Raw genomic sequence first — 24516 nt, forward strand, 5'->3', positions numbered from 1 at the left:
GAGATTTTATATAGAAGCATTTTGCTATATAATTACAAGCTGATGGTTTATAATACACAGAAAATGACTTGTTGTTTTATATTGGATGTGATGAAATCCCCTATTTGGAAAAGAAACTAAAGGACCATTTCAGTGGATTAATGTGTAGCATTCATAAACATTCCCAGTGCTGCTCTTACAACTTGAAGACCAAGGGAAGGGACCTTGACCTTTCCTTTTCACTCTTCACTGTTAATCTAGTCAGAGACGCTTTCACTGAATGAGAAAAACAATAGTTAGACAGGACTATGAGGTAAGAAAATAGGGGAAAGAAAAAATATCTGGGGAATAAAACCATATGAATACTTTGACTAATGTTGATTCCATGGAGTTCAAAGGAAGAGGGAAGCTAAATAATTTGATTGTTTCCCAACCTTGACAAATAGTTTTATTTGACAGAATGAAATAATTAAGTCTCACTGAGGAATTTTTAATATAGCTAAGTGATCTGTGGACATGAAAACCACCAGTGTGTAGCAGTGTCTTTGTTAAGGCTTTTGGTAGTTTGTAAGTTCCTGATTTTAGTTCTTCTTCCTGCGTCTTTCAGCTCTTTCTCTAAATACTTAGGAAATCTGAAGGATTATAATGACCTTAATGTCATCTGGTCTAGGGTATTCCCATTTCTTCAGGAAGAATTACATCCAGAGCTGTGATCCCAGACCCTAAGCTTACTGTCATTATCTTCTTTTAACTTAATTCTGTCAACCAGCAATAAAAACTCACTTCAACAAAATAATATCCCAGCATAGAGAAATGGATGATGTTCCACCAAAGATCTATTTGTTAACAACCATTATGCTGCATACTGTAAATGAAAATGAAGAAGGCAGATTCTTTCTCTGTCTCTCAGACCTGCAAACAGGTAGTTATTATCAAAGATGGCTGTGTCTAAAACATAGCTAGTGTGAACTGCAAAAGCTGGATTGCTTGGTAATCTTTTCCAAAAGAAGTTGCTGAGATCTGGAACAACTACTTATCACTTTTGCAACTTGCATCAAGGTATTCAAGGTTTGTCCAATAATTCTCAAATCAGCAAAGTGAGAATTACATGAGAGGATTATGTGAAGGTACTTTATGAACTTGGTAAGCACTAACAAAATCAAAGTATTCATATTCTCCTGTAGCTTTGTGGTTCTGTTTTTCTTATTCTGTCAATTAAAAAAAAAATGTTGTCTGGAAGTGCTAGAAAATTTTCAAGACACACATTTCCCACTTGCCTCAGTATTGCATCAGGTTGCTTTGTTGTAAACCAAATCACTGAAGCTTGTTCCAACTCTCTCCTGTGTTTCTGTATTCACCACGAAACAGAGCTCATTTTTCTTTTTGGAACAGTAATATATTTAGTGATTGGATTTTTGTTATCAAGTATAATTTCCACACAGTAAACTTTATTCTTCTGGATGTACAGTTCAGTGAGTTTTGACAAAAGTATATCATCATACAATCATCTCACTCAAGATATAGAGCAGTTGCTTCAACTTCTAAAATGTCCTTGTGCTGCTTCTTTGTAGTCGATTTCTACCCTACCCCCAACTCCTGGCGAAGTGGTTGAATTTCTGACATAAAACAAATCACAAGTATGGGGGAAGTTGTATTTTAAGAGCACACAGATATCATCCCTAACTGATCTAAATCATAGAACGTTCAAGCAAGAAGTGACTTTAGGGACTATTTTCAGAGTTTGTAAGCTGCAGTCTATGGACTGGGCCTATCCATGTGTCTTTTGTCTTTGACCTTCCTGGTGGCTTAAAAAGCTTTCAAATGATTGGTTAATTCTTAAAAATAGAAAGAGTCCAAATTTTTTAAAAAATGGATTTCTGGCATTCTCTGAGAAACTGAGTGGTCCAGCCACACTGAGCCCCTGTTTCCCTGTGTAATTATCATCTAGAGCTTTAAATTACTCTGCAGTTTACCAAAGCCAAGAATGGGTCCTCAGGGAGAAAGGGTGAGGTCTTCCAATTGAGTGACCCAAGGACCACTGGCTTTGAGATGGTGTCCGCTCAGAACTCAAACATCTGTTTGAGTGTTCGGTCACTCAGAAAACACCAAGCAAAGAAAATGAAAATACCTTTTCTCACCAAGCCTTTAATTTTTACCCTCAAGGAGCACAGGAGGAAAACTTTTAAAAAAAACAAGGTACTCTCAACCGAAGATCGGAAAGATTTCAAGGGGGAAAAAAAATCCCATTATGTAAGACATACAAAAAGGAAGTCAGCTTATTTGTGTTCTAAAGAATACCGCCTAAGAACTCTGGCTACACTCTCTTGCTGAGGAGTGTATGTTCTGAAAGTCGAGCCTTCCTGTTTGCACTTTACCTACCTAAGTTCCATCTTTCATAGCTGCCATGGTGATTATTTAAAATGCAGATCAGAGCATTGCTTAATGCTCCCCAGTTGTGGCTTACTGAATGTAGGATAGAATCTGAAAACATTACTGTGGGCTTCCAAGCTGTCATGACCCAACTCCTGCCCCTTCCCACTGCCCTCATCTCCTCTTCCTTCCTTTACTTAGCTCCAGCCACAGTTCTGTATGGAGTGCTCAGCCTCCCAAGTCTTCTCAGAATTTGAGCTTGTTATTGGGGGTCTGTCTTAGTTAGATGGCCTTCATTGCCCATCTAAACTAAAAGGAGGTTTAAAAAATAGAAAGAAATAAAGACTTCACCTATCTATTTCCAGATGTTCTGACCCCTGAGCAAGGCAGGCTGATTTAGGAGCCATGGGGGTAGACAAGGTAAGACTATAGTTCTTGGAACAACTACTTTCTGGCTATGTAGCTTTGGAAAATTACATGATTTATCTCTACCTCAGCTTACTAGGTGGAAAAATGGGATAAGAGAAACCAAACTTCTCCGTTGCTTGTTGCTTTCCCTTTCTGTGTCTCTCCGTGCTGGGATCTTGGTTCATTAACCATTCTCTCCTCCGGACCTTGCATGTAGTAAGAGCTCAATAAAAGTAATTGTTGACATAATGAAAGAGTGGGTGGACACCTTTCTCAAACTAACCGAGAGAAGAAATATTTGAATTTCCTTTCAGGAAGAAAACAGTTGAGTTATTGAAATATTAGGAAGTTTTGAGAAATATTTTCATTACAGGCATTGTTTTGGACAAACATTTAGAGTTAAAAAGATGTTTATTAAAAATTCACTTGGTCCTTAGATTAATTTTATACCTCTTCAATATTGGTAAGAAAGGATGTTTGCCAGTTAAGACTTTTAATTATGTAAATAATGAACCAATATTTAGAAAATCTTTCCTCTCTTGTTATTTAATTTTGGTTCCCCTGATTATTTTCCTAAAATGCACAGAAGTTTTAAATGACATGTTTTGGCTTGAGGCGGGAGTCCTCTAAGTAGACCTCTCAATTTGAAAGCTCTCCAAGTTCTGCCTGTTGTTTTTGAGAACAGTTGGTACATACCTAATCTATTTGTGAATTTGAGACAGAATTTTATCATTATTTTTAAATCTAGTTTCCTTGGAGCTTAAGAAAAAGGTTTTATTTTCCCAAAGAAGAATATTACATTTATTTCACAAAAAAATAAAAATAAAAAAGAAAAGAAAAATGATGAACTTGTGCAGTTGCCATTGCCTGAATCAAAATCTGTCTTAAAACCTGAGGCCAAATAAGGAAGGGGTGAGTTGCGTTAAAGGTCATTTTGCGTCGTTTAATAATCACATTCTAACATGTGTGCTTAGTGATTTCTTGACAATGTCAGAAAATTAGATGTCTGTCCTAAGCAGATTTTCTCTTTACCTAGTCCTATACTTACTTGGTATTTTATATCTGAAGCTATTTGTGGGGACTATGAAGGATTTCTGTGGAAAAAAATTAAATCTTAAAATTTAAGGATATTGTATTTAAAGGCACTTAGGCTTATATTGACTTGTAGACTTGTGTTAAAGCATGTAAGTTTCATAGAGATGAGCTTAAAGTTCTAATAAGTAAAGATTAATGACATGGCATTTAAACATTATTTAATGAATTTTGCATCATTTGCTGATAAAATATGATGCTTACGGGGAAGGTAAAATACTGAAGTTGTGATTTGCTCTAACCCCATCAGGCATCGATAAAATCTGAAGAGTTTAGATGCAATACTTGAAGGTGTTATATGTTTGGTCATTTGCCATGCTATCTGATATATAGAATATCTGTGTCAATGTGTATTAATATATGGGTGTTCCCAACCCGGAATGGTTGTGGATTGCCTGCAGTATTCTTAGTGTACAGCATAATGGCTGTACAGTTGTATGGAGAATACAGAGACACTGACAGATGAGTAAGAGCACAGATAAAAGGAAAAGAAGAAGCTGTGCAGCCACTGTCTTCATCTCAGCTGGGGTCTCCCCCATAGTAACTCACCTGGTGTCAGACGAGTGGCTCACAGTGTTTTACAGATGGGGCCTCAGCAGAGATTCATGCAGGCTTGCACATTTTATCTGTCACACAGATGTTTCGTCTTCTGTTTTCTAGCCAGCAAGGCAACAGCTCAACTTTGCTGGAGGATCACCTCCAGATGTTCAACCAAAGACAGACCTTGGTACCCCACTGAGAGTAAGCAGACATTTCGCTGCATCTGGGGCCACTCAGCAGCAGTACAAATTAGAAAAGGGTTAGCCATACCATCCTTGTAATGGTGATATTTGTAGTTCAAAAACACATAGAACACAACATTGTCTAAATGCTTACAAATAGCACCAAGTAACTTTTCATTTTAAAAATCTGAAATAAGTCAAACCTGGCAGGCAATATTTTTCTGTGACTTTTGTTTGTGGATTTTCCTTGCTGATGTTAATTGCTAATTTTTCCATTCTGGCAAATTTGAGTGTTTAAATGAAAACAGCTTTAGTTAAATACCTCAAGTAAAATCAGAAGTGCAGGTTAACTCTCTCTGTGCATTTATACATTTTTATAACACTGTCCCTAGGATGTCCCATTTCTCCCTCCCTCCCTCCCCCTCCCCCCCCCCTCTCTCTCTCTTTTAATTTGGTGGCTCTATACAAAAAGAAACTTTATTCCAGAAAAGATAAAAAAGTGGTTGTTACTGGTCATGTAGACATTGACGTTGCTTCATAACCTAGGAGAAAAGTGTGAAAGCATTGTTGCTCAGCATTAAGTTAAGTGTTTATATATTTCTGAAGCTCCAGCTAGGTGTTATGCAATTGATTATTAGGTACTAGGATAGAATATGATGAGAAACATCAAGCTCATGACTTCATGAAGTTTAAATTCTACTGAGGGACATGAACAGCTATGACTGTAAACAAAAAAGTTACATGATGCTAGACAGTTAGAAGGGCTATAAAGGAAATATCATTGAGACAACAATAGAGGTAAAATCTGATAAGAAGGGACTTGTTAGGAATGTAAATGAGGAAGTGAAGAGAGGACAGCATCTCCTCAGACCCTGTGGGAGAATCATGTTGGCATGTTCATGTTCTTAGGACAGGCAAAGGTACTGTAACTAGAGTCCAAGAATGAGACTGGAGAAGATATTGTGAGAGGTCAAGTGGGGCCAGGTCCTAGAAAGTCTATGCATCATGTTATGAGATTTGTATTTTATTATAAGCCTAAGGAGAAGCCATTGGAGGACTGCACCTAGAGAACTCTTATTACCTAAACTATATTTTGAAAAGAATTACTAGAACTACAGTAAGCGAAGGAACCATTGAAGTCCAAAAGGGCAAGATGCAAGTCCCAATAGTTGGTTATTTGGGAAGTTCTTAGAGAAAATAATGGTACTTAAGACTGCAGTGGTGGCAGAGGAAGTGGAGAACTGTGTCCAGATACAGGCTGCATTTGAAAGACTGGATTGCTGAGGAATTGGTAATAGAAGGAATAGAAAAGATGGGAGAAAAACGAGCACAACACCTAGATTATTGACTCCTGCAGTTGGGTGATGCTGTTTACTCAGATGAGAAAGATTGGGTGATCAGTACATTTGGGTGGGATGAGACTAAAGATCATTTTTGAACTATTTAAAGCTTATGAGGATACTTTTTAGATATTTTAGACCTAAGCTTTTAGTAAGCAACTAAATATGCAAGGTTAGAGCTCAGTGGAGAGATTAAAATTGTTTATATTAATTCAGTTGTCATCATAATATAGATTTCAGAAGAAAATACAAAGAAGAGAATAGAATGTTCTAGGTTTCTGCTATTTTTTTAACAATCAAATTTATATTTTGCAATCTCAGAGATGAGTTGGCTTCTTTGGGGCATGAGATTCCTTTTTTATAAAATAAGGGTCTTAAGAATGTTATTAGACATTTTTCAACCCCATAATTTTATATGTATATGATTTCTACTCATAAACTGCTTTTTTATGTCAAAAAATATTTCTTTTATAAACTGTTAAGGAATTCTACTTTTGGAAAAAAAGAACATTTTGCCATTTGGCTTTTTATTACCAACTGATCCCAGTGTTATTCATTCTGGCTTTTTTTCCCCTTTCTGTTTCCCTTAGTACATCAGGAGTGTAGATGAAGTCAGAGGAATTACTGGAACAAATGCCATTGTTTCCATATTGTGTACTAAAAATTATTATGTACAGTGTCATATATGTATCTGTGTTTGTGAGGTTGTGAACATTGATTAAATTTGATTGATGAACTAATAGAGGTGATTTCTGGGTACTTCACTGGCCTCAGAAATACATTAATATGTCAGATTTCAGAAAAGATTCTGTTAAACTGGACCTTGAACACTCAAGATTTTATCTGTATTAGAGTCTTCTTTGACTTGGTGTCTATGGAAAATTATATCCTGGCACATTAATGCTCAGATTGTCTGATCTTTGGCTGCACCAAGTGACATCAGTCTTGTTTTTCGGGATGCTCTGATTTTTGTCTTGTTCCACTACCTAAATTGGTTCACCTTCACTGACCCCTCTTAACATCTCATTTACATGGCTGATGGATTTTGCATCTGTGCCATCATGAATGACCTTAATGGGAGAGATTTTGGTCAAATGATGTGGATGAAAACCTAGCTGACATAGATTCTAAAGAGAATGAAAAAAAAAAAGAGAGAGAGAAATGACAATGAAGAGATAACTGAAGGGGCTTCGTGGTGGAGGGAGGGATACAGCAGCAGAGAGAGGGTCAAGGGGAGTTTGTTCCTTAAGATGGACCATATTACTAAAACATGTATAAATGAGAAAATGTCCCAGTAGGAAGGGCCACATAGGACAGAGGGCAGAGTGCTTCACTGCAGGAGTAGATGGGATCCAGGGCATAAGATGAGATGGAAGTGACATTTTGTTCATTGTAACAGCAGGAAAGTTGGAAGGAACCACTTGGTAACTGCAGTGACAGAAGGATGCTGAGGTTCTCTTCTGCTGCTTCTGTATTCTCGGTGAAATAAGAACAAAGGGATCAGCAGGGAGTGAGGAAAAGGGAGGGATGTCCAGATTTGAGAAGAAAGAAGGCAGTACGAAGCAATCGTTGGAAAAGTAAAAGTGAATTAACTAGAGAAAGGGAGGAGGATTTGCAGGCAGCATGGAGGGCCATCAGAGGCGCAGGGTTATGAATTTAAAGAGAAACACTCAGCATGATTTTAATTAGTTTGTTTATTTCCTGGCTCATTCAGCTCCTTGAGTTTGGCAGAGATTTAGTGTGAACCAAGGTTAGGAGTCTTCTTTGTCCAGTAAAATTCATATTGAGGAGGGCTAAGTGGGATCTAGTCCAGCAAGAAAGGAAGTTAGCAAGTGAGGGGAGCAGTGGGCAGTGAGATTTGGCTCGGAGGACCCACTGGAGGTGAGGAATGGTTGGAGTCCATAGTATTCAGAGAGTGATCCAAAACAAAAGCATGGTGCTTGAAATAGAGATCTAGGAGACTGTGCAGTCACTGCTGAGGACGTGGAAGGTAAGATCATGGTATTTTGAGCTGAATTAGAATGGAAGACCCCAACTTTGGAGGTTAGGAGATCAAGTGACTGAGAGGCCATGTTGGCACCAGGAAAAAATAAATAAATAAAAAGAAAAACAGCAAGAGAAAAGTCTTTTTGCTTAATGAGAGGTGACCATAACCTCCTCTGGATTATTGAATACTCCCCATAATATCAACAAACATCCAGAAGCTGGCTGAGGTCCAGAGCCACCCTCTAGTAAGCAGGGTCTTCTGACATGACATTACATAGAGCAGCGGCCCGTGCTCTCTGGCCTTTCATGTTGTTGGAATCATTTCCACCACCCTCTTGGGGGTGTCTGCTTGCCTCTTGTGTGTCGTTGTTCTACCAGCTCTAAGGAGCCATCTCCCATTAACCTTTCCAGCTAAGCTGTGATAGCAAGAGGGAGCATTTCTATAGCGCAGTGAGCATCCATGCAGGTGAACTGTCAGCATTCTTACTGCAAATACTTTCTCTGAAGGGCTCCTTAGCTTACTTCAACTTTTTTCAGATAAATCCCTTCTTCCTACAAGACCCTCTAACTTTCTCTTTGTAGGAAGTAAGGGCTGTGGGCCTGACTGATGTCCTTTCAGTCTCTGAAGAATGAGTGGACATTTGCCACTCAGTGTTCTTTCTTATCCCTCTTCCTTCAGCATAAACCAGGAATTTTCCTTTAAAATCTGACTTGCTTTTTATGATCTTATAGGTTCTCTTTCTAAAAGCAGATTTATGGGACCCTACAGTTGTGTAGTCAGAATTCAGAACTATTATATTTCTTTATTCTCCAGCTTCATAGAGGTAGGCAAACTACTACAAATTTAAGACAGAGATTGCTGGTTAATGTTTAGCATTGGATCACAAGTACAGAATATAGTTGCTTCAAATGTACTTTAAGACATTCAGAACAAGATAACAGGAATATTCTCCTTGTGCTGACTGCCCAAGAAAAATAGCAATTAGATTGTCGGCACCAAGGACATTAATATTGAAAATGGCTTTCTTCAGTTTGATATGGGTCTTAATTAGCACGTGTTCTCTTAGCTTGATCCTGTCTGACTTCGGTCTCAAGATACTTAGTTCTCATATATGGTTTATTCTAAATTATACTTTATTTCTAGAGATTCTGTACTCAAACAGCATAAACTCCAGCATCATCTTTCCAGCATTTTCTTCCAGTCTTCAAATCCCACCAGCCTTTCCTCAGGGAAACTCCCTTTTTCCCCATTCCCACTCCTATATCAAGGAGGATAGACCTTCATAGCATCCATGTTCCTTTCTTTAAAGCATTTTTCCTACATAAAAATTAAATCTTCCTTCTTAAAAAATAGTGAGTTTATCTGTTTCATGACTTTCTCACACACTGGAATCCAGGCCTTGAGGGCAGCACAGTGTTTTTTTCTCGTGCTGAGCATGTTGTCTTAAAGACAGAGATAATCATTGAACAAATGAATGAAAACTCCCAAGACATCTACCTATAGTCAGAATGAGGGGATCTGTTGGGGTGTTCAGAAATATTTGAGATTGTGTGGACCAGAGGATGTCTAGAAGCCTAAAGAGCTTGCCCTTCAAAGTTTGAGTAATTATGTATTCAAACTTTAAAACATGTTTAGTTTTAAAACCTAATTATGTCTGAGTGGGAGGTTAACTTAAATTTTATGTAGAAAAATCTGTATTCATGGTTTTTTAGTGGTGGTATTCTAAGTGTGCTGCTAGTTATAATAATTGGCATCTTGCTTGCATAGGCATTGACTTAGCAAAAAAAAAATTCTTACCACCCTTGAAAACTCAGTTTGAGGTCTGCAGATGACCAGTCAATAGGACTATTATGAAATAAAACAAAAGGCCCATGTAAGATGAAATCATCTTTAAACCATTTCACCATTTATTGAGTCTTTGTTATGATATTTTGTTATTGTTTAAATTAGGAATATCATCAGTTGTCTTTCTTAATCACCAAGCAGCTAACCTAAATGTTTTTGAAGATTACATGTAATTTAATCTATAAAATAACCAAAATGTCTAAATAATAATTTTTAGATTGAAAGTTAATTTCTTTTTTCTTTCCCATTACTCAGTTTCATTTGGATTTATAAAAACATTTGAGTTTATCAAAATTTTTTAAAAATCCTGTGCCTTTTTAAAGTTCAGAATTTCAAAATAAATGTCTCTGTGTTTTATAAGTATATCTGTGAAGGTGCTTTATCACTTGACTATAATTTGACTGTGTAGGTATTAAAAAATTAGATAGACATGAAAGGCTACTTGAATTTGTATTCAGGGCTTCTATAGAGGTTAAAATTTGTTGGAAAATGAGATCTGGGAAGTTTTGTATTACTCCCTTTCCTCTTTTGAGAAAAGTATTATTTCCAAGCTTATTTGTATTAAATGGCCTACATCAAACCTGCCCTTGTGAAAGTTTCATGGTTTCCAAGGACACAGTTTATTTACCTTTTCCCCCACCTTTTCCACCATTTTCTAAGTGCATTAGGGAGTAATCTATTTTTTTTTTTCAAAGGACAATACAAATGGCAGGACTGCTTCAGATTTTGTGTTACTGAGGAAGCTGTTGCATACAAATTTATTTTGAAACTATGAGCAATGATTAAAAATCAGAGGGTGTTGCAGTAGAATTATTAGAGGTCAAAGTATGATTTGCTGTTACCATCAAGAACTATTGACTTTTGAACCCCTGAACACTCTCTTCTAGCTGCTTTCGAAATCTATTGAACAACTGAAGCAACCAGGCAGTCACCTGGAGGAAGCTGAGGAAGAGCTTCAGGGGGACCAGGCCATGCAGGAAGACAGAGCGCCCTCTAGTGACAACAGCAGTAGGAGCGACAGCAGTGCTTGTGTGGATGACACACTGGGACAAGTTGGGGCTGTGAAGGTCAAGGAAGAGCCAGTGGACAGTGATGAAGATGCTCAGATCCAGGAAATGGAATCTGGGGAGCAGGCTGCTTTTATGCAACAGGTAATAGGCAAAGATTTAGCTCCAGGATTTGTAATTAAAGTTATTATCTGAACATGAAATTCATTGCAGGTTTTGGTAAATGGATATCATTTCCTGTTAGTTTATAACTCTGAAGGATCTGATTTTAGTGTTTGAGGATTCTAATACAGGTGAATGTATATATCTATATAGAGATCTGTCTATATTGATCTCTAAGTAGATATCAAGGTTTAATTGAAACTCCACTGGTAAGAAAATACCTGTTACACTAAAATTATGCTACATAATATCCAAGTGATTAATAGGCTTTAAATTCATTCCAAAGCCTGCTGCACCATTTACTTCTAAGGAAAATGAACTCACTGTTATTTTTAGTTTATCTGTTGAGATCAGTGACTGCTGGATGTACTCATCCAGTCTGATCAGTGAAACATCCTATTAGTTTTTGATCTTTTTGAACATATAAAATTCGATTTTCACATCACTGTACATAATGTATCATACTACTGTCTTGAGCACTGTTAAAGGTAGTCTGCCCCTCCTTCCTCTCTCTTTTTTGTTAAGTAGAAATATTCTGGTTACCATACCAGTAGTCCTAGGCTATTGTGTAGATTGCAATTGAAAATATTAGAAATGCAGGCGGTTTTAAATATGTAAATGCAAATTGGAGTACTTTAAATATAACATTATGTCTCACCTAGCACTGCACATTTTACTTTTATCTTGTGTAATTTGATGACATTGTGCATTTAAAAAGATCAAGTGAAGCAGATGCAAATGTTGGTGAGAAGTAATGTGCAACATTATGGTCCAATCAGATACTTATCGTATCTACAACTGCAGAAAATACAGTATGATTGTCACCTGATAGCAAGTTAAAACCAATTTTTAAAAAAAGGTGTATTGTATTTTATAATCATTATGACTAGATGCTCTTAGATATAATTCCATAATGACATGGCATATGCCATATCATTTTGGCAAATGAAAAATTATGAAAGTTGGGTTTAACAAAATAATTTACTTGTATATAATGCACCTTCAGAAGGACTATGTCCTTTGATGCTACAAAATACAAACAACTTTGAAGGCAAAGAAGACCATGTTTATTTAAGTCAGTTCTTTGTCAGGTTCCTGCTGTTCTCCTACAGAAAAGTGATTCTGTGAGGCTGAACAGGAAATGCCTTGTGGAAACAGGAAGTCCAAGTGATTCATGTACTGAGGAATGTAGGAAAAAAAAAGTCTGAGGATAGTGTTTTACTCTTTCTGTTTTTAAAGGGCACTCTATGAATTGATTTATTGTCTAAGAAAATAACACCACAAGTAGGGAAATTGTTACGGAAGCTTTTCACTGGAACATTTCCTTCATATTCCCTTTTGATATGTTTACCTTGTTTTATAGGTTTACTTTTGTTAAGCTAGTTAAAGGTTCATTGTATTAAGATCCCTTTAATATGGATAATCCAAATTGACCTGGAATCTTTGTGAGGTTTTTTTCTATTAAAATATTTATATTTCTAAATTCAAGGTATTTTAAGGTGTAGTATCCTATTTCAAAGGAGATATAGCAGTTTTGCCAAATGTAGACATTGTTCAACTGTGTTACTGGCACGTGTTGTTTACATTTTGCTGTGACATTTAAAAATATTTCTTTAAAAATGTTACTGCTAAAGATACATTATCCTTTTTTAAAAAGGCTCCATTCAAATTAAATTAACATAACTAGAAGTTAGAAAGTTTAAAACTTTTCCATATAATGAAAGTCCTTCTGATAATTTGACAAATAGCTATAACAGGCAACACTCCCTATCACCAACATATTGGCTAGTATATTCCTTCATATTAAAATGACTTTTTTGTCAGTTGTTTTGCATTAAAAATATGGCATGCCTAAGATAAAATTGTATATTTTTTCCATCTCATAAATATTCATTTTCTTCAAAGTCTTTTTTCAATCTCATAAAAAAAGGGATAGTGCATCTTTTAAAATACATTTTATTTGGGGAGGAACATGTGGCTGAGCAGACTTTTGTATAATATTACTTCAAAGATATGTAATCACAAACAAAAAAACTATTTTTTATAATGTCATTTGAGAGAGCTTCATCAGTACAGTTGGTGGACGTTAATTGTTTGAATTTGATAGTCTTTGAATTTAATCAAGAAACTACCTGGAACCAGTGAAAAGGAAAGCTGGACTTAAATAATCTTAGAACTAATTGATAAATGTCTCTTTTAAAATCTACTGTATTTATTATAATTTACACCCTTGAAGGTGATCTCTTGTTTTGTGTTGTAAATATATTGTTTGTATGTTTCCCTTCTTGCCTTCTGTTATAAGTCTCTTCCTTTCTCAAATAAAGTTTTTTTAAAAGATCCCCTTTCATACACTTGGCTTTGTGTAAACTTTATATATTTAATTGAATTTGAAACTTGTATGCCAGGTCTCATATGCCAAAATATATTGCCATTTTTTTTGTTGAATCAAGAAAATAAAGATATTTTGAGAAGTTACTTCTAATACCATTAAAAAATAATCATTCAACAATAACGACTCTAAACTATTTACACCAGCCATTATCAAATAGCAAACATGTAAAATTTGTTGCATTCTCCTTTTTCCAGTGTGAATTTTCCCATGATATGCTATCATCTTTGGTATTTAAATTAAAATGTCAACTTATAAATATAAAACTTCAAATAAATAGATGTCAGTTCCTAACTTTGCTCAACTTAAAAATTATTTTTAAAAAGCTTATTATAATCCCTTGATGATAACAAGCATTCAGTAAATATTAAAATGAATAATTTTCCAACTATTATAATAATTACGCTTATCACAATGAGATCTTGAACTACACATATATAGTGACAGGGAATAAATTTAAAGAGAAAATAGTAATTAAATGAGCTCCCTTTGTGTGGTAACAATTGCTGTAATACTAGTGTGAAGAACAAAAAGCCTAATCAGGTAAAGGGAACTGTACCATATTCGTCCCACGGGCCAGGTGGTATCTACTTACCTCTTCTTAGCTGTTGCCAGCAAAACTCGAGTCAATGCTTCATAATGTGTTACTGTGTATTTGGTTCAATAGGTTAAACGTAATTTTTTATGTTCTTTGGTTCACTTAATCTAATCTTCAGTAGTGTCTACAGATTTATGTTATTCTAAGTTACAACAGTATTGCATTAGAGTGTTAAGAAATATGGAGCTGTAATTATTGAATATTACATAATGCATTATCATTCTATGAGACCATAACTTGGATAACTTGGTAAGAATTCTGGAAATACCATTAATGCTAGTTATAATTTTCTGAAATTTGGATTTGGACTATTATTCAAAAGATTAATTCAGAAGAGATCCTAAAATAAGAGAGGAATTGATGAAATAATGGTTTTATAGTGTATATCTGATTTCTGAAATAATATATAAAGTAACCATTTTAATAAAAAGCATCAATATTTTTTTCTCCATAAAAATATTCCTTGCCAAGGCTTGGTATAAAAATATCATTAGAGTTTTTCTTCTGCAGTAAGCCTCCTCCCTGGTGAAGGTGATTGCTGAAGGGAAGAGTACTACTTTTCATAGATTGCCTTTAAGAAGTTTTTATTTGTTTCATACTTTTTCCTTCCAAAGGATGTTATAAAAGAGTTTTTAAATCTATAACAGATTTTTTTTAAATCTGGCATTTCTTGGTGATTTTTTTTTCAATAATTGGAACATGAGATTATAAGTAAATGTAGAAGGTATAAATGGTGGGTGTACATTTGAGGATTTACAGTGATAAATAGTTGAGGGCTTTAATTGTAACCAGTTGTAGTGAGAAGCTTTGAGATGCAAGAGAAGGCTTTTGAAACTATCTCTCCCTTTATTATTGATAATTTTCCATCTAATATAGGAGAGTGATCAAAGAATTTAGACAAATAAAGGGAAAATGGGTTTGTGATTTTCCACCAAACTCAGAATATAATTAGACTTAAAAAGGTTTCTACTCATACGGTTTCATATTTTTTTGTAATAACTTCTTTGAGGCTTATGAACTATTTAGACAATGTTTCATATTTGGATCATCTTGATTTGCCTAAAGATTTTTACTTTCAATGATTGTAGCCCTACAGTGCAACCAGGCATCCTTACAAGCACTTTGTATCTATTAATCCTCTCAATCTACTCACATCTGTCAACTTGTTCAGGCCTCACTTATTAAGTAAATAACACTATCATCCCATCCTAGAGCTAAGAGCACTGGGCACTGAGTAGTAAAAGTCAAGGTCACCCAGTTAGTGGCAGTCTAATTTTAATGTGGCCCCAGAGTCCTTGCTCTCAAGCTTTAGCACTGCTCGAAAGCTTGTGTAGCAGTTCTCTTGACATGTCCCATATGCTTGCTTCTGACCAGTATATTCCATTGATCCTACTTCTCCGTCCAGTCCATCCACCATCCGCCTCCCATTAGCATTTACCAAACTGTTTTGAATCACTTACCTCTCTCTCTTCTTTTAATTACTGCTACAAATTACAAGATTAGGATTCTTTTATTTTCCTAACAGCTGAGGGTTCTAATTCCTGCAATGATGTATTCAGTCATTTTTAATCATGAAAACAAGAGGGGGCGGTTTTCTTTTATTTTGTCCCTGACCAGTTCCAGTACTGAGATGGAGTAAAACAGAGTGACTGTACCTGGGGAAAAAGGACTTCAACCAGACAAGTTGACCTTCACCACTGCTCACCTAATTCCCCAGCCAAGGCACAGAATCCAGTTTTTAAGTAGGGCCCTGTCTGTTAAAACATTTTTAACCTGTCAGGCATGCACTTGATAATCATTTTGACCTACATGTTCTGTATAAAATGTTGAGGAAGGAAAAACAGAATCATCCATTGAGTTGTAGACCTCTGAGGCATTTTTTTTTTTCTAATTAGAATGTGCAGAAAAGTCCTTTTGAGAGAAAGAGATTCTGACTACACTCCCACAGGTTCTGATCCTATAGTCCTGACATGGAGCTCACGAATGTACATTTTTCGAGCCATTTGGGAGAATGGTTCAGAAATGACTTTGGAGATGGCTAACGACCTTAACCTGTGGCCTGATTCTTAATAGCTTTTACCTGAGATTATCAATTCTTTGGTTCATAGTTTCAGAATATACTTCTCATATTTCTTGTATAATTACCCTTGTTTTCTTATTTATTTTGACCTGACTGTGATTTATCATCACTACATTCACTGGTATTCCTTCCATTGATAGTATTTGTTCTTTCTTCTAATTTAAATAATTTCTAAGCTTATTTCTAGAGCTGTAGTTGACCAAGATTTGGCTGATTATTTTTCTTCAAAGTTTCTGTGCTATTTTTTGTGCTTTTAAAAATTGGGATAAATTTTTAAAATATAAAAATTCACCATTTTAAGCCTTTAATGTATACGATTCATTAGTTTCTAGCACATTTGCAATGTTCTGCAGCTAATGCTACTAATTCCAGAACATTTTCATTATCTCTGCTTCTTAAGCAGTCACTCCCTGTTCCTGTATGCTCCCGACCCCTGGAACCATTCACCCACTTCATATCTGTATGTATTTGCTTATTGAGGACATATTGTATGCATGAAATCATGCATTATGTGGTCTTTTGTCTCTAGAAGATTCATCTGTGTGGTAGTAGGTATCAGTCCATTTCTTCTTGTAGCTGTATACTATGCCCTTGTATGGATACACTGCATTTTGTTTATCAGTTCATCTGTTGACAGATGCTGGATTAGTTTTAGTTTTTGTCTCTCATGGGTTATGCTGTTATGAACATTCATATACAAATTTTTGTGTTTATGCATGTTTTTATTTCTTGGCAGTATATATCTGGGAATAAAATTGCTGGGTTGTAGAGTAATTCTAACTTTCTGAAGAGCCACTGAACTGTTTTTCCCATAGCTCAATTATTTTCACTTCCCACTAGTAATACGTGAGGGTTCCACTTTCTCCATATCTTCTGACACATCGTTTTCCTGCTTTTTTGATGGTACCATACTAATGAGAGTGAAGTGCTGCCATTTTTGCTCTGGTTTCCATGTCACAAAGAAGTAATGATTGTGATCATCTTTTCACTTGCTTATTGCCAGATGCATGATGGAGAAATGTCTACTCAAAGTCTTTACCTACTTTTAAAACTGACTTATTAAGTTGTAAGAGTGTATTAAAATACATTTTGCTTATTATTCCCCTATCAGATATATGAGTCCCTTGATGAGGGGACATTTTTAAGTTTTACTAAATCCTTTTTGTCTCTTTTTCCTTTGGTGCATGTGCTTTTGGTATTGTAATTAAGAAACCATTGCTTAATCCAAAATTGCAAAGATTGACCCCTGTTCTTCCTTCTCGGAGTTCTGTGATACTTGTAAGCCTTTGACCCCTTTTGAGTTATATACACTATTTTTTATAAAATTTTCTTCCATGCATTTGAGTTATTCTTAAAGAGATACTATCTTAATGACTGGCTCCATTTTTTCCTGCATCGTCTGTTTTCTTTATTTCTCTTTGACTTTTGTCCTGTGTTTCTGCCCTTCCTGCTGCTAATTCTTGTTGCTTTCTAGCATTTGATACATTTTATTCCCTCTTTTCTTCCCAAAGAACCATTTAAATGCCACAGTCTTGATGTTGATTATGTCTGATACAAACTGAGTGAAAAATTAAGTTTATTTTCCTTTAAGGGATGCTTTATTCCTTGTAGTTTTAAAAAACTAAATTGGTTATTTCTCTTCATAGATATGGCTTTAAAATCCTACCCTTTACTCATTTTCACTTATGTCTACTTTGCACTTAAATTTCATGTTGCACTTAAAGTTCATGTTGTTGGTGTCTTTCCTTTGATTTTTATGCCTCTGTTGATAGAAAATCTGGAAAGACCCCCAGATTTACTGTGTTAAAACTGGTAACTGCATATAGCTATACAGCACTTAAAATGTGGTTGGTGAGAATTGTGATCTGCCTCAAGTACAAAATGCACACCAGATTTCAGAGACATAGTATAAAATTTTATTAATATATTACTAAGCATGGTGTTGATTACATATTGAAATAACAATATTTTAAATATCCTATTATTAAAATTAACCTTGTTTTTTAAAATGCAACTACTAGGGAATTTGAGATTATATATGTGAATTAAATTTCTGGCTTCAATTGTATATTTTTATTTCTGCTTTAGATCATCTCTATCTCATCATCTCAGATCTCATCACATCATTTTGGAAACCAGTAGGCTATAAAACCTGAACCAATAAATATCTGTTCTTGCCAGTATCTTTCCATTGCTCTTAGTCTGACACAGAGGCACAAAATCTAAGTATTAGAATAAATATGTGACATCTTACTGGTTTAAGGGTTCAAACATTTTTTCTCCTCTTAAAATCATGATTAAATATAAGTTTTATCATTAATATTAGTTAGAAGGACAATTCATTGACTGCACTTACCCTCATCTTAAAGTTAGTAAATTCATCTCTAAAGTGTGCTGTTTGTTTTGTGTTTTTTTTTTGTTGTTGTTTGTTTGTTTTTCTGCTCCTTTATTTTGTCAGTGAAAATATTTAGACACAGGTATGGATTAGTATGAAGCTATCTTTGATAATCTTCCTCCTTTATTTCATATGTGTAGTTAGTCTTCCTGTTTCTAATTTCAAATTCACCATCCTTTCACTTTCCCTCTGGCTCTGCTCCCCCCCAGGGAACTACCTTCATTAATACTAAAATAAATTTGTGGTCTTATCATTGCAATAGCCTCCTTGGAAACACTGGGAGGTTTCTACAAATTTGATTAATATACTGTGATTTACCAGCGCCATATTCCCATAGTCTGTGGCATGACTTACCTGGTGATTTCATCCTAATTGTTTTCTTTGAGTGGTATCAAGAAGTTATATTCTTTGTAATTCAGTGTTACACTTGCTCCACCCAATATATTCTAATTACTTAGGCACCTTAGTGTATTTCCCACTTGGACTCCAGTCCACAGGACTTTCTTCAGCTTTTGAGCCTATTGAGGATGCCTTAGACTTCCTTTGTCCGAACCCTGTTCTGCTCTTTCCCTGTGGTATCTTTGATTTCTCTAACCCACCTGAACTCTCCAGTCCGGTTTGGAATCAGTTCCATATAAATCACCATTTAATTCTTCTGTAACAATTAACTTTGTATCACTGCCTTTTGTCTTTTGAGTTTAGGGAAATATATTGTGTTTCTCTTCATTCCTACCACCATCCAAGGAACCTGTGGGTGGTGGTAGGAATGAATGATTTTTATTTTTCTTTTCCCTTATTCAGATGAAAATGGCAAACAGCCATTTTCTTCCTTGTTCTTCTACATGCTCACTTTTGTTTTCTGTGTGAACGTATAGGATTATTTTTAACTTGATGGACCAGTTCTTGTGCTGTGTCCTCATTAGTAATATTTTCTTTAAGCCATCTCTAGTAAAAATAGCTGCTATTCAGTTTTCACTTTTGGCCACTGGTAAGGGATGGAAATTGTTTTCTTGATGAATTTCTTATTTGACATTACACATATATTCACATATGAATCACTGTTGCTTCTGTTATTTTATCTGGCACATATTTTTAGATACAATACAGCATTTGAAATGATAAATCCTCTTTAATTAATATTTCTATTTCCATGTAACCTACTGATAATTTTTAAAAATTAGGATTTGTAGAGACAATAGAATGATTCATATACATTAATATTTCTCAAAAAGTAAATCAAACCTACCTTATACTTATACACATTTAAATAAAGAAAATTATTACTGAAAGAAAATTAGTATGAAAATCGATGTGTTGTCTTGACAATGTATGCATCAGACCCTGAACAATGGCATTTTTCATTGTCTTTGAGATCCTTGCATGGACTGCCCCACAGAAGTAACCACTTAGTGTTTGTGACACTGAATCTGTGGTCAGACTGCAGGAGCTTCATCTGCAACACCATCACCTACTGGCAATTCCATATGGAGTAAATTACTTAATTCTACCAAGTGTCAGTTTACTAACTCATTAAATATGATTGGCAATTATGTTTTTTATAAATTTAATTCCCACCCTATTATCAATCAATCAGAAAGCAAAACCCAGAAAATTGGCATTGCTTATAGCTTTCAAGGTATTCTCTTGTTTGCCACATTTGTATTTGACCTGCCTTTCTTTGGAATTAGCATGAAATAAACAATATTCCATGGCCATGTCTTCACTCAGCCCCAAGCAACTATCAATCTGTTTTATGTCACTTTTCATTGGTTTTGATTTTTTTTCTAGAATTTCATATAATTAAATAGTATAAAAATTTGTCTGTGGTACTTTCAGTCTGGATTTTTTTTTCAGCCAAAAAAATGCACCTGAGATTCATCATAGTGTGTTGGTAATATGGTTGTCTGTATTGCTAAATATTGTTCTCTACTATGTCTATATCATAGATGTTTATAATTCATCTACTGGTGGAAATCCAGTTATTTCTAGACATGGACAGTTATCAATTAAGCTGCTATGAATATTTTTTTTATTTCTTTGGGGCAGTTACCTATGAGTGAAATTGTTGAGTTGTATGATAAGTGTATTTTGAACTCCATAAGAAAGTGCCCAATCATTTTAGAAATAGGGTTTATTATTTTACATTTATATCAATAATGTATGAGATTTTCTATCACTCTACATCTTTATCAGCACTTGGTATTGTCAGACTTTTTGTTTTAATTTTATGCATTCTGTGAATGTTAGTGGAATCTTACTGTGGTTTTAGTTTGTGTTTCCGAGATGTCTAATAATGTTGAGCATATTTTTTTGTGTGTGGTGGTCATTTGTATACTTTCATTGATAAGCTGGTAATTCAGTTATATTGCTTTTATTTGGCTATAGGAATACACACATTTTGAATTAAATTCTTTGACATCTACATACACACAAATACATGTGTACATAGTGTCATATATTTTGAAGAGCAGAATATTTTAAATCTTGTGGGTTTAATTCTATCAATTATTTCTTCTATGCCTAGTTCTTTAGAGCCCTAAAAAAAGAAAATTTTGCTTCTGTTTTCTTTCAATTTAATTTTTTACATTTAAGTCAAACATCTACTTTGAGTTAATTTTGTATATGGTATGAAGATAAATTGAAGCTCATTATCTTACATGGATCTCTAAGTTTTTCAGTACCATTTTTTGAAAAGATTATCTTTATTTCTTTTTAATTATTCTGGTGTCTTTGTTAGAAATTTTTTGAACATAAATTTGTGAGCAAATTTCCAAACTATTTTATTTCATTGGCCTCTATGTTTAACTTTACTCTAATACCACAGAATCTTATGGATTATGTGGTTACTGTTTGCTATATAGTAAGTCTTAAAATCAGATAGTATATTTTTTCTATGCTTGTTTTTAAGATTTTCTTGGTTTTCAGCAATTTGTTTACGATATGCCTAAATGCAGATTTCTTTGTGTGGAACCCAGCTTTGTTTTACTTAGATTCTTTTATCTGTGAATTTTCACTTTTTTAAATTTTAGAAAATGTCAGGCATTATTTCTTCTAATATTTTTTTATCCTGTTATTTCTTTTTATCTTTGGGGACTACAGGTACATGTGGGGTAGATTTCTTGATATTATTCCTAGTTCTCTAATTGTATACATTTTTCCTTGTTCTTTTTTCTATTTCAATTTCTATGTCTTCTATTGCTATGCACATCTTTTCTTCCTAATAGATAAGTTTTATTCATCACGTACAGTAAATTTTCATTTAAGACATTGCATTTTTCAGATCTAGAAGTTTCCTTCTATTCTTTTATGCATTTTACATTTATTTTTTCTTTATATTCACATTTTCTTCAACTCCTTGAACATATTCATATTTGTTTTAAAGTTCATTTTTGTTAATTCTATCTGTCATTTATTAATTTTTTAAATATGTTTCATCTTTTCTTGCTGCTTTTAATGTCTAGGAAGCTTTAATCAGATGCTAGACATTTTAAATTTGTTTTCTTTTGTTAAAGAATATTCACCTCTTGAGACTTTCTAGGTTTTTAGCACCAGGTTTTTGGTAGCCTTTACTCTCATTGTAGCTTCTTTCTTGCTCACTACTTTGTGAGTTCTCAGGGCCACTACTAAATTCCCTGAATGTTGTCAGGAATGGATGTCCCCAGGGAAGAATCAATGCTACCCTAGTGCCCTAGAGAAACAGTGAAGATGAAAAGAAGGACAAGATTTAATAAAGGTATAAAGACAAAAATGCAGCTGTTTGGGAGGAATAACACTGCTTTGACTCAGTTTTAGGTCTGTCTTTACCTAAGAAACTGGTTGGTCTCTTACTGGCACCTACCAAGATAACTCTCTATGGCTTGGCGGTTTTCTCTGAAGCAGTGGATATTTTCGATTTTGATCATCTTTATATTCAAATGCTAATTTCAAACATAGATATGGGGTAATGAGCATGAAAAGTTGCTCATATGTATACAGTCACAAAAGGAATGGGCATTATTAACTCATGTGTTTTGAATTAACTTTATCCTACAATTATACAAAATAAAACAAGTGAAAATAATAATGCCACCTACTTTCAAAAACCCTCTCAAATCTCACTTTAATAGGTTAGACTGACTGGCTTTTTTTTTTTTTTAAGCAACATTGAATCCCTGTGATTTAGGTTTGTCTTTGTAGTCAAAGATCATACTGCTTTTTTTGGATCATGGTGCATGAATTTAATCAACTTTTTCATATAGTAAGAAATAGTAAATCTAATGAAAAATGTTAAGATCAGTGTTAAAATGCGTAGATAATGAATACTTAGGACCCCTAAATACTGGGTACCATAAATGCCACTTTTATGTTAAAAAGGGAGTGCCATTTATAATTTGTATATTACATTACATGTTTAATGGTTGTATGTACAGTTCTGTTAAGATGTAATTTACATAGCCTTTAGTTGAGCTATATGAAATGTTAAAATGTTCAATCCAGTAGTTTTAGTTTGATAACAGAGTTGTGATACCACAGTCAATTTCTGAACATTGTCATCACATAAAAAAGAAACTCCATAGCGATTAGTATTCACTCACCTTTTCTCTCCCTCATCACAAACCTGTCTTCTCTCCCAAACTCTCCTGACTCTGGCAATAATTTATCTATTTTCTGTACATCTTTACTTATTCTGGACACATTTTAAAAATATATCTATCCCGTTTTTCTGTAATTATACATTCTTTGACCATATTGCCCCACCTTCCCCTCACCTCCTAACCACCCAAATCTCTAGTAATTAGCAATCTGTTTTTCACTTTTATGAAATCAGCTTTTTAAGATTCCATATTTGAAAGCTATAGTGATCAAAACATCATGGTTCTGGCATAAAAAGACATATAGACGAAGGGAACAGAGGAGAGAACCCACAAATACACTCACACAACAAACAGCCAACTGATTTTTTAAAAAGAACACACATTATAGAAAGGTTTTCGAATAGTCCTGGGAAAACCAGGTAGCCACATGCAAAGGAATGAAATAAGACATATTTCTCTCATCATATACACCATATACAAAAAATCAGCTCAAATGGTTTACTTAAATATAATTTTTAAAACTGAAATTTCTAGAAGGAAACATGGAGGAAACACTTTAAGACATGGTTTGGGTGACAATTTTTTGACTATGACTTTAAAAGCAGAAGCAACAAAAACCAAAATAGACAAATGAGATTTCAAGATCTAGAAAATTTCTGAACAGCAAAGTAAATATTCTACAAAGAGAAAAGATAGTCTTCAGAAAATATTTTCTAATTATATTTTTCAATTATACATTTTTATTGTTAATATTTTTAATGTGTGTGTACGTAGTGGGCTTCCTAAAAAAGTAGTAAAGAAGCAGTGAAGATTAGTTCCAGGGACTAATACACAGTTTTAACAAAGATTGAGTATATATTTAGTAAGGGGTGGATATTCAAAATTTTAAGAAATTCAAGCAACTCAAATGTAAGAAAACAACTGGATTTTAAAAATTGGCCTAGGTATTTCTCAAACAAGATACATGAATGGCCAACAGGTATATTAAATGATCAAAATGATTTATTATCAGGGGAATGCAAATCAAAATCACAACATCACCTCACACATTTGAAAATGGCTCTTATCTAAAAGGCAGAGATGAAAGTATTAGAGAAAGGGAATCCTTACTTTTGGTGGAATTGTAAGTCAGTATAGCAAATATGGAAAGAGTATGGAGGTTCTTCAAAATATAACTACTGTAATGATCCATCATTCCCACTACTGGGCATATATCTAGAAGAAATGATATCAGTATATAGGCGATATCTCTCCTCCCAAGTTTATTGTCATACTGTTCTCAATATCCCAAATAGGGAATCAGCATTAGTGTCTACTATCAGATGAATGTATAAAGAAAATGCAATACTACATAAGCACAATGGAGTACTATTCAGTCATAAAGAAGAATGAAACCCTACCATTTGTAACAACAGAGATTGTCCTGGAGAACATTAAATGAAGTGAAATAAGCCCGGCACAAAAAGACAGATATGCCATAATCTCACTCATATGGAATATGAAAAAATATGAGTCTTATAAATGTAGTGTTTTCAGTTAAACAGATTAGTTATGGTGTGATTCCACAT

The 24516-nt window shown here is 34.5% G+C and overlaps 1 protein-coding gene across 1 annotated transcript in view; it reads left to right on the forward strand.

The window, feature by feature from the left end:
- The window catches only part of Hdac9 (histone deacetylase 9), a 658195-nt gene that overhangs the window by 338215 nt on the left and 295464 nt on the right, over window positions 1-24516 (forward strand). The window contains exon 12 of the mRNA XM_076863228.2: window positions 10631-10894. Coding sequence (XP_076719343.1) covers window positions 10631-10894 — 264 coding nt within the window. The remainder of the gene's footprint in view (window positions 1-10630; window positions 10895-24516) is intronic.

This window comes from Callospermophilus lateralis, chromosome 1 (assembly GCF_048772815.1).
Source record: "Callospermophilus lateralis isolate mCalLat2 chromosome 1, mCalLat2.hap1, whole genome shotgun sequence".
Lineage (NCBI taxonomy): Eukaryota > Metazoa > Chordata > Mammalia > Rodentia > Sciuridae > Callospermophilus > Callospermophilus lateralis.